The sequence below is a fragment of the Salvia splendens genome, chromosome 19, assembly GCF_004379255.2.
Source record: "Salvia splendens isolate huo1 chromosome 19, SspV2, whole genome shotgun sequence".
Taxonomy (NCBI): Eukaryota; Viridiplantae; Streptophyta; class Magnoliopsida; order Lamiales; family Lamiaceae; genus Salvia; species Salvia splendens.
Window position 1 is genome coordinate 25,307,286 of NC_056050.1, and position 12,083 is coordinate 25,319,368.

At 33.9% G+C, this 12,083-nt stretch overlaps 1 protein-coding gene across 1 annotated transcript; it reads right to left on the reverse strand.

The window, feature by feature from the left end:
• Positions 1–5,733: 5,733 nt before the first annotated feature.
• Positions 5,734–7,831, reverse strand: LOC121779481 (heavy metal-associated isoprenylated plant protein 37-like). Its single transcript, XM_042176810.1, has 3 exons — positions 7,671–7,831; positions 7,508–7,583; positions 5,734–6,704 (listed from the first exon to the last, which is right to left on the reverse strand). The coding sequence occupies exons 1-3, from the start codon at positions 7,707–7,709 to the stop codon at positions 5,920–5,922; spliced, it is 900 nt and encodes a 299-aa protein (XP_042032744.1). The 5' UTR covers positions 7,710–7,831; the 3' UTR covers positions 5,734–5,919.
• Between the last annotated feature and the right edge of the window lie 4,252 nt (positions 7,832–12,083).

Genomic DNA, 12,083 nt, shown 5'->3' on the forward strand with positions numbered 1-12,083 from the left:
GTCTCCACCTATATATATATATATATGGATTTATTATACATAGATTTACTTCTCATAAAAATCATGTCCTAACCAGGGGCGGACATACATCTAAGGTAGGGCTTACCCAATTTCTTTTTTCCTTCTATCATATTGTAATATATATTTTTTTATTTTCAAAAGACCATCTTAAGCCTTTACCAAATCCTTTCTATTAAACACTAAGAGCATCCGTAGCTGTGGCACCGTAACCCCGTCCGTCGCGCCGCTGGCACGGACGTGTCTCGCCACCGCTGCGCTCGCGCCGTGCCAGCGAGCAGGTGACGTGGCGGCACGCGATTGGGCAACGGCATAGCCGTTGCCTTTGAATATATTTTTTTATTTAAAATTCGTTATTTAATTATAAATAATGATAAAAAATAAAAAAAATTATTTTCCAAATCCCAAAAATATTGCCGTTTTTTTGCCCGTTTTTCTGAATTTTTTGGAATTTTTTTTATTTTTTTCCCCCAAAATCATCTATAAATACACACATTCATCATCCATTTATCACATCAAATCATCTCTTATTCATAATTCTCATACAAACTATCAACACATTCATCCCTCACTCAAAACCTCAAATGGATTTCACTCATCTCATGGCGGAAGCGGAGCGCGAAGAACAAGAATACTACGAACAACATCGTGCCGCTTACGAAGCATATGTCGCGGCGAATACCTCCGCTCCTCCTCCTCAACGAACTAGATCAACTCGCCGCTACATCCATCGGGACCGGGAGGGAGCCCACGAAAGGCTCGTTGACGACTACTTTGCCGACCAGCCGCAGTTTCCGGCAGATTACTTCAGGCGCCGTTTTCGCATGTCAAAGCGCTTGTTTATGCGAATTGTCAACACATTGTCCGCACGTGTTGAATTCTTCCAAACAGGTCCAGATTCAGCTGGCCGGCAAAGTATCACGCCGTTGCAAAGTGTACGTGTGCCATCCGACAACTCGCTACTGGGCAAACGGCCGACATCTTCGACGAGTATTTGCTTATCGGTGAGTCCACTGGAATCCTTTGTCTAAAGAATTTTTGCGAGGGCGTTCGTTCAGCCTTCGGGGATGAATTCCTTCGGGTACCCACCACTGATGATTGCCAACGGTTGCTTCGTCTTCACGAATCAGTCCATGGCTTTCCCGGAATGCTTGGCAGCATTGACTGCATGCATTGGAGGTGGAAGAATTGTCTGACTGCTTGGAGGGGGCAACACTTAAGCGGTCACAAAGGTAGCGGCCCAACACTTATCCTTGAGGCGGTCGCCGACCACCGACTATGGATTTGGCATGCATATTTCGGCGTTGCCGGAGCCAACAACGACTTGAACGTGCTCTATTCGTCACCCCTCTTCAATGATGTGATGATTTGGCATGCATACCACATGTGGGCGAAATTCGGCAACGAATAGTGATTTTTTTAATATTTAGTATTTTAATTATGTAATTTTTAATTTTTAGGATTTTTATTATGTCGTTTTTATTTTATTTGTCATTTGTAATATTATTTAGATTTTTTAATGAATTTTAGTATTATGAAAATGTTTTTGTTTAATTGAATTTTAAATTAATTGTGTTCATCCTTGCGGAAGAGCACAGCTGTGGGTGTTGTGCTCTTGCCAGAGAGCAGGCAGAAAAAGTGGGACCGAGCCCACAACCGTGCCGCTGGCAAGAGCACGGTTGTGGATGCTCTAAATCTCCTAACATAAACGATAGAAAGGGGCTGAACTAAATTTGTAAATTTGAAATCTACATATGCGAACTTAAAATTATGGTTGTCGTCTGTTTTGGGGAAGGAGATGACCAAAGTCCTTAAATAAATACTATACTAATTATGTAGTACTCCTACTATATTTGAAATTTAATCCTAGTGATAGTTTTAATTCTTGAAAATAGTGAGCCTATTGGTTTCTTCATATAAAAAGTAGAGATATCACATTTTAATATTGAATCTATTCTCTAATTAATTAATTAATCGGATAAAGGTTATTTAGTTATTTAATGTGTAGGTTCAATTTTTCACTATTTCGATTCCTTTTCCATTTTTTACAGCTACTGTAGGACAATATTTGATTTATTCAATTGGATTTAATATTTTGTTTAATATATTATTCATATATTACTAAAAAATGGAGGATTTCATTAACTAATAGTCTTACTTTAACTCGGTCCGAATTTTAACATTTACAATGAAAACTGACGGTAAAAAAGTTAGTGAAATATGAGTTTTATATTTTATATTAGTTTTATGATGAAATGTGAGTGAGACAAGTTAATGGAATGTGAAGTCTACTTACCAAAAGTAATAAAAGGATAAATGAGATTCTTTTGGCGGACGAGCGAGAAAAGAAAATAAGAGACAATTATTCGCGGACGAAAGAAGTATATATATATATATATATATATATATATACACTACAGCCAGTCCCTACTGCAATTTTTTTCTGCGTCCGCCCCTGATCCTAACCCCATCTCAAAGTTAATAATTAAGTAGATTCTTGTGTTTTTTGAGATAGTCTTAACTCATTTCAGAGTTCGTTCGGTACATACACTCACTGAATACACACAATAGACACATTGCACATATAATCATAAAAATACGTGTATTCTGTACATGTGCGTGTCTGCGCGCAGGTGTGCATTGTGTATATTCTACACAGTGTGTGTGTGCAGCGTGTGAGCAAAGTATGTGTATTGCGTGTGCGGCGCGTAAAAACATGTTGGAAATGATGTTAAACTAATATCATTAATTAAGAAGTAGTATGAAATATTAATTCTTGTGAAAATGGAGATGGCATTCATACCAAATGATACACTCAATTATTAAGAAACTTGACCGTTCTTTGGCGGTTGCTTAATTTGATTGAAGGTATTTTTACCGTTAATTTTTATTAAGTAAATACTAATAAATGTAGATTATCTAGAGCATCTATAATTATAAATAGTTTCATGTAAAAGAAAAATAAATTTCTCAGACTTCTTATGCTTTCACACTCGCATGTACTAGTCATAAACAAGACTTGTATGAGTTATGCTAATGTTAGAATTAGACCTACTTAATTGAGTTTAAATGTTTTAAATTGAATAATTTTCGTCACGAAAAGAACACCCACAAAGGTAATTTTATTATTTATTTAATTGTATTAATTTATACTATATTACCTAATTTATTTCGTTCAATGGTGTGGGTATTGCTGTTTTTGTTTGTGTTTCAAAGTCAGATAGCATTAGTATCAATTATGGTTTGATAAGTGGCATCACATAATTATTTTGTGTCCACTAACTCTGTCCAGCTCTTTGTATATCAATAGCAAAATTGATAAATTTTGGCATTAATAAATTTGACTATAGTTTCAAAATAATTTTGCTTATTTTCAACAGTTTCGCACACTAATCAAGTTAATCAAAATATGGGAATACTTCATATATTGATTGGTCACTATTCAAAAGAATAACATATATTTGCTTTTTGAAATATGATTTACGGAAAGAATTAATTCTTCTGGCATCATTATAAGATATTTTTACGCCTTATGCAATTTGAATGACGTGGATTTTCTTACTCCATTTCATTTTCGAATTAAATGGTTTCCACATCTTTTAATTATCTATGAATTTATGGAATTTTGACAAATCAAATCCAGACAAATTTGGCACATGATTTCCAAGCATCAAAAAGGTCCCTTGTAATTGACATTGCAACTTTTGACTATATTGGGATCACATAATTTTTTGAATAATGGAAAAGAATACTCACTTTTGATTAAAATTGGATATTAAAATTGCAGTAATGACTTTTTAAATCCGCTTCAAGTCTCCGTGCCAAACTATATTCTCTCCATCCATAATTATTACTATTTGCCACAATTTTCTTTTTTAAATATCCATAATTTATTTATCGTATTAATATATATCTAACCTTTTAAATTTTAAACTCGATTAGATTTAGAATCCTTATTTCATTTACAACATATCATACTAATTAAGACAGTCAAATTAATAAAATTCGTGGCAGTCTAAAGGTGACAAAAATATTGTAAATGTAGGGAGTTGAACTTAAATCGGGTATCTGCATAATCATTGAGCCCGAACTTAGTTGTTGAAATCAGTACACGGGTCTATTCGGTACACGTAATTAGAATCGAATTGGGATTAGATATCTACGCAATTGATATGAAATTAAATCGGGTATTGTGACTGTGTTGTGCTTGTATGGAGCGGGTGCATTGGCGGATCCAGGACCCGAAAATGGCGGGGGCGGAACTTATATTTAAATATTAAATATTTAATTTAATATTATTTTTAAAAATAAAATAAATAAATATTATATTAATATTTAAGTAGCACTAGCTTCATTAATAAAATATAAACATGTTTCAGCTTGCAAATATGTATTATTCATTTTAAAATAAAAAAATTATATAAATATAAACATGCTTTAGCCTACAAATACGTATTATTCATTTTAAAATATAAAATTATTGTAAATATATGTACATTTAAAATCACTGTAAATATTATATACAAAAGTTATATAAGTAGAGCACTAAATATTTATATTTTAAAAATTTTTAAAATGTTTATTTTGTTACATAGAGAATAATTAAGATGCATGGATCAAATTATAAGTACTTTAGGATAAAAAAGACTATAACACAAGATTAAAAATAATTTTAACTAAAGAATAAATATAACAACATAATATATGCAACTTAGTAAAAGTTTAGATTACATAAAGTATTTAAAGGTATTATTTTGATAATAAGAAGAAATATGAATTGGTAAAATAAAAAATGAAAAAAAAATATGTTTTTGTTGAGGATTGAACCCTAACATCTTAGTTAAAAATCCAACAATCAAACCATTGGACTACTATATTTTATATGACATTTAGTGAAAACAAAAATATTTCTACACTCTACGGAGAGGGCGGATATGTCATTTTCGGCTTGATTCAATGAAAAATTTAGGCTCTTCGGACGGTCGGGTAGGGGCGACTGCCCCCTCCTGCCCCCCTGGATCTGCCACTGAGCGGGTGTGTATTATGTGTGTGTGTATGTGCATGTGTAGTGTGTGCGCTACTAGGTGTATATTGTATATGCGCTATATTTATGTAATGTGTGAAGATGTCTAATTCTATAATTCTTTGAAATTCTAAGTATTCATTTTGATATGGAATTCAAATTGAAGAATTAGAAATCAAATATCTAAATTGGAATTGTACGCTCCAATTCCATATCATAGCCTCAGTTCCATGATACAGAGCCTATATAGTATATATATATAGGTGTTTTAAGGAATTGAAAATAAGTTTATAGTACTACAAAATAATTTGAGAGTGACGTGAAAGTATTATGAACATAAATTAAAAAACAATACTCCTATGTATCTATCTATAAATTTTTGATAAGCTTATGCCGGTAAATTTCCAAGCAATGGAACCATAAATTGGGCTGAGACCTCATATCTGGATTCTTGAAGATGGCCTTGACGCCAAGCCCAATAAACCCCAAAATACGCGCGGCTACAAAGCCCATCAAATATGACAACTCTTATCCATTTCCACACCTTGCAATTTGCAAAGCCCAAATACATCTAAAATACCCAATTAATTGGTTAATATTATGATATTGCCAATTAGGTGTGACCTTCAAATATTTTTTGGTAACATGACATCCACAAACACCCATCTATTATTCCTAAACACAACACGAGATGTTACAAAATCAGGCAATAATAAATTCTTCTTTCAACAACTATCATTTCCATCATAACATCGAAAACCAAATAGCTCAACAAAACTCAAAATCAAAACATACTAGAAAATCAAGAAATAGTCCACACTACAACATATAAATAAACTCACTTAAAAAAAAAAACTAAATCCATCAATGATCCAAAACTACATAACCCTACATCCCCCTTCATTCCCATCGCCAAACACACGATCACCACCACCGCCATACGCCTCCGGCCCATAGTTATAGTAATAACCGGTGCTCGGAGGCACAAACGCGCTCTGATTATACAACATCTGTTGTTGCTGCTGGTGCTGGAAACCCCCATACCGGCCTTGCATGTTCACAAACCCCGAGGCCGGTACATGATACGGATACTCCCCTCCTGGCGCGGCCGAGTAATTAAAATTACTCGGCCGCTGAGCCCCATACATCCCATTATTCCCGCCTCCGTTTCCATGAAAACCCGCGAAATTCATCATCGCACTTAACTCATTCCCAGACATGTTCGTGTCCGTGTTTGTGTTTGTGTTCGTGCTAGGAGTCTGATTCCCCTTCTTACCATTAGCACTCCCACCGGCAACAACGTTGTTCATTTTCCTGGCAGCGTTGCTGCGCTTGGCCTCGGCGGCGTCGGCCTGCTGCTTGAGGAGGGAGAGGTGGTTGATCTTGTCTCTGATCAGCTGCATCCCGTCTTCTTCCTGCTGCAGTTGATCATCGCTGTTGTTGTGTTTGTTTTTGGGGACGTGCGGTTTCTTGGATTTGGGGGTGGTTGTGTCTTCTTTGGTGGGAGCGGTTTTGCCCTGTTTCTGGTTTTGGTCGGATTTTGGGGAGCAGAGCTCGGCGTGTTTGCCGGCTTTCACCAGTTTCTTCACCAGAGTTGCCGAATCGACGTTGCCGGCTACACTCACCTTCTGTTGCTCTGCATCTATCTTTACTTGGTACACACCTGAAACGGGATAAATTATTTCGCGTCTGAATTTATTAACGTAACGTGTACATGTGTAAAAATTAAAGACATAACTGAAATGCAGTAGTACTCCATTAAACAATGTTGTTTAAGTAATCAAATGTTTGCTAATATAGTATTTTTTTCGTCTGACGCGTCATACATAATCTCCCCAAATCCAAAATTATGGGACAGCTGAAAAAATGTTAAAATTATGATATACAATTTTTTAAAAATGGGGTGTGTGTGATTTTGTTATTTTGATAGAGGGAAAAAGAGGTGTGTGAGGTGAATAAGTGACCAATTAAGAATATTTTTTTTGTCTTCTAACACTCTATCTTTGGGTATTTTGAAAAAAAAAATGCCCAAAGACTAACAAAACATAATTAAATGACTGGTTTTTTTCGCTATGAGAAAATTGTCAAAATAATGATATAATTAATATTTTTAAAAGTTGCAGAATTGACCAGAAATTGTAAAGGTGGTTTTATCCGAAAAACGAAATTCACGAATAATTTATGGATTTGCAACCAATTAACTCTTGTTTTAAGTTAATTGCACTATTTAGCAAAATGAATGCAATAGGGGATTTTTTAAATTTTACTTGAAGTAAGCAGATTTTTATTCATAAAAAAATGTAAGGAAGCAAGACATGAAACATAAGACATGTGACCACAAACAACAACAAACGTTAAAACATGAAAGACAATTTAGGGAGAATTTGAGAGAAAATGATGTAGCTAAAGCTTAACATTTTTAGTTCTAAAAAAATAAGAAATGAGATGAGAAAAAAGAGCAACAACCTTCAATTCTCTGAAGAATTTTCTTCACTTTCTGCTGACATCCTTCACAGTTTATGTTCACTCTAAGCACACATGTCTGTAATATAAAAAAAAGGCACAAAGCTTTAACACTAAAATAAGTTGCTTTTTGAAAAGTTGAATGTTAGTATTACAAAGAAATTACCTGGATTTTGAGGAGATTAAAGTCTTCATCTTTAGTCATTTTCTTGAAAGAAAGAAGGGGACAGAGAATGGAAGAAATGTAGGAAAACTATGTTTGCAGGAGAAGAGGAGTGAAAGAGAGATATAATAAGGGTTGGAATAAAAGCTATAATTGTAACTACTGCTAGAACTCATTGAATAGGTCAAGTCAAGAAATTTTTTGGCTCTTTTTTTACACTTCCACCTAAGCAAAAGAACCTCAACCACATGGGATGCTATTTAATATTGTTTGTGGGCTAAATTGCAAATGCACAAAACTATGCAAAACAAAAAAAACACAATGCAAGAGAAGGGTGGGAAGTTGGATGTGTGAAGTGTGAAAGTAAAATAATTATAGAGTTAAAAAATGGGTGGAAGATCTGGGTGAATGAGAGAGTAATGGCTCAAGAGTTTGTGAAATTAGTAAGTGGGAATGCTGAGTGTGCAGCCACTATTGTGACGATGAGGTGAGTGGTGGCCGAGGTGTCTGGGCGATAGTCTTGTAGGGTATCAGATGGGGTTATTTGATTGAATTTTTGTTTTCGTTTCAAGTAATTTTAGGAATTTAAATTAATCAGCAAATTTTTATAAAGAGTGCGGACAAAAATGCCCTTAAGTCCTAAAAGGGCAAGCTGGTCATCTCAGTAAGAATGCTGACAGCATGTTGCACAGCATCTACTGTTCACACATATTCCTGACACAAGTGATGGTAGGGGATTTGACATATTTTTGCAGCATCCTTTCGTATTCTTCACCCCACCTATTCCGATGCACATATACACTCCGTTTGAAACTTTACAAAATTTCAGACAATTCACAACTTCATTCCACACTTCACTCCCGCACCCGCCTAAACACTCACTCTCTGTAAACCCTCCCTCGTTGAAGTCTCTTGCATGAATGGCGCCAAAAAGAAAGCGAGCTGGGTCCTCAGGCGCATCCTCCTCGCGGAATTCGTCTCGGTGTAAAAAAGATCCCGCACCACCACCACCACCACCGCGACTATATAGACATGTACCGGAGGTCATCGATGTGGATAAAGAAACCTGGGATATCCGAGATCCTGAACTCTATATTTGAACAAAAGAACTTTAAAAAAATAAAATAAAATCTGATGAAAGATTGATATGAAAATATATACTATCTACAACTAGAAAATCAGTCGAAAACAAGATCACAGTATGTTAACGGTGGATGGGTTTCTAGTTATTTTCACTGTGATTCGAAGTTACTTCGTTACAGTTAGATACTTTGCCACTTCTAGTCGTTGCCCCCTTTGGTCGTTAGTGTACTTCAGATTAACTTTGCTTATCATTAACATCTTGGTAGCTTCTTTCGATCCTCAGTTAAACTGCTGGATTGGGGAGAAGAGGGCCACATGACAGAGGCTGAAATACAAGCTCAGTATAGGTCTGTAAGTCTGGGTAGGTCTGCAAGTTAGTATAGGTCTGTGCGGAGTAGGTGTACAAGTTGGTGGCCATTTGACTAAAATGCCCTTAAAGACATTTGGGCATTTTGGTCTGAAAAATGGCTACAAATATACGATATGTGATTATATTTAAGGTTAGGGTCGTCCGTCGATATTTTTTTTATTAGGGACTTGCAGTGTCACAAACGGAAAAGTTAGGGAATTTTGAGGTAGTTTACTCTCTTTATAAAATCAAATTAATTTTGATCAATTCATACTTTTTTTAATTGAGAAGTTTTTGGATTTAAGTTATGTATTTTTTGAAATTTTAATTAAGTAATTCTGGATTTTTTTTAGCATTTATTTCAATATACAAATATCAAAACTAGTATGAAAACTGAAGATAGATGAAATTATAATGAATAAAAACTAGAGACGTGGCACAAATTATGAGATTGGTTTATTTGTAAATTTGAAATAATGCAAATCATATATTTTTGGCTAAAAAATTAAGTTTAGTCATGGTTCTTATGGATTCCCGCAGAAGGGTTCGATTTCGTTCATATGCAAAGAAAGCGGACTAATTTATTCTTTTCTCCTTTATTTATGGTAAAAAAAATGGAAATTAAATAAAAAAAACTAGAACAAAACTATTTTAATATAGAACACTCGTTAGGAACTAGGAAGATTATAGTATATGACTGTGCTAATATTATTTAACAATTAAAAGGGTATCGTAAAACCGTTTAAATAGTCGTGAACATTGATTTCTCTGTACAATTTCTTGAAAACTGGTTAATGAAAATAAGGTCCTAGTGTTACTCAAACTCTTCATTTTGTTAGTCCCAATGTCTTCTTTTTATTAGTCAATAGTAGTAATATTTAATGCAAAGAAAATTAAATTCATTCAGATAAATAAATTTTTTTTTTAATGCCAATTTTTTTGTATAGTTGAAATTGAAAATAAAACCAAGAAAAGGTAGATAGAAAATAGGCCCATTTGGAGTAGCAGTAATAATTGCAGTTTTGCAGCCACAAAACAAAATGGTGGGGCTGGTCACAGTTTTTATTATAGCTCTGCAATATTAAATGCAGTAATTAAAGCTTTGGGCAATCATTTTACAACAATATTTTCTTGTTCTTTTCCAACAATGGTAAATATACACTACTAGTAGCTCAAGCTGCCAATTTACAATAACTATTTTGTTTTTTCAACATTTATTATAACTAATGTCTTGTGAAGAGAGAGTACCTTGCCTTTTGAGAGAAAAAAAATTGAGACTATTTATGTCATGGATGGAGTTAGTATATTGTTATTATTTCTTGTAATAAAGGTAAGTGAAATAGTACTCCATGCTATTGCAAAATTTGTAAAATACAAACATGACAAAATACAAAACAATAAATAAATAAATCAAAAACATAAATTTACAAAAATTAAAATATGAAATAGATTATATATGATTGTTGTACTAATATAGTATGAAAAAAATCTACATATTCAAGTACGATTCTCACTGAAAAATACATAATTGGTGCTTGAAACATATGACGAAAATTACATATATACTCATTCAAATCGTCTAGATGATTTTAATGTGAGCTTCTCTATTTAAGTTCAAAATTTATCTAAAAGATTAGCTTTTGTGTATGCAAAGGATTCATGATTTAATTATAAATCCCGTGACCGGCAAAATAGTCTCGTTTTCATAGACAATAGACAAAAAAATGGTATCCTACTAGTTTTTCACAGATTATAGTCAATTGCCCATTATCCATTTTGCAGCTTTTCTCCATTTTCTAATAGTTTTATTACTTCTACAATAAAGATAAGTCCCATCGACAATTCTCTCATGAAGAAGACGACATATATATCGTACGAAATGTTTGTTCAAATTTTAAAATGGAGCATTGGATTGGGCCCCCCATGATTTAAATGTTTTTCATCTAATGGGGTTTTCTCAACTTTATTATCTCAAGTCCTTTTGCATGTGTATATTTTATATCGAAAGTAAACAAATTTAATATCATGGTGTATGTTGTTTTGATGAGGCATCAGATGGATTATTGTACTTCAAGTGAGGGAATGAAAGAGTACTAACAAAAATAATTTTAAGTTGTATTTAGGTGCTTTGATAAATTTTATCATAGGTAGTAGAAAATTACACCAACAAGAGTCATTTTAGGTCCGGCCATCAATTTTAAATGTAGTGAAAAAATGTACTAGTATGAACTTTTGGCTTGTAATTTTTCAAAATTTTAATCATCAAAACGACAACACTAATTTTGTCATGTCATCTCAATGTCAATTTTAATTTTCTCTGAACAAGCGGATACGGGAATGGATCCCCTGCTATGCTCCCACCACGACAGGGAGTGTTGTGCTCTCACAGCACATTTTTTTATTAATAAAATATAATATTAAAATATTAATTAAATTTTGCTTTTTTAATTGGGCTGTGAGAGCACAGCACTCCCTGCTGTGGTGGGAGCACAGCAGGGGATCCATTCCCCGCGGATACACTACATAGAACTTAGTTTTGCCAGAATATTTGATCGTGGAAAATTGACTACACACTAAAATTTATGTGTTTTTCACCAACTTAAAATTGATAGGAAATATTTGAATCAACTATATTTAGAGACAATTGATCCTTTTTATTAAATGTTCAATCATATATTTTTATTAATATATTATTATCACTCAAAGTAAGTTGTCAAAAATTGATACTCCATGATCCAATATTGATGTGAGGCTATTAGTCCATGTAAGTAAGTATATTTTGGGCCGGATCGAGTTAGTGGAATTGCGGCCCAAAAACCAGCCCAACTCTTTTGAACTGAGATTGAGTGAGAATGTCAATAGCATATGGAGTAGATAGGTATATGTGATTTACATCTTTAAACTTTCATATTTTAAACAAAGAATGCAAATGAAAGCATAAGGAAATCCAGACATTACAAAATTTATTCTTTACAACCCCCAAC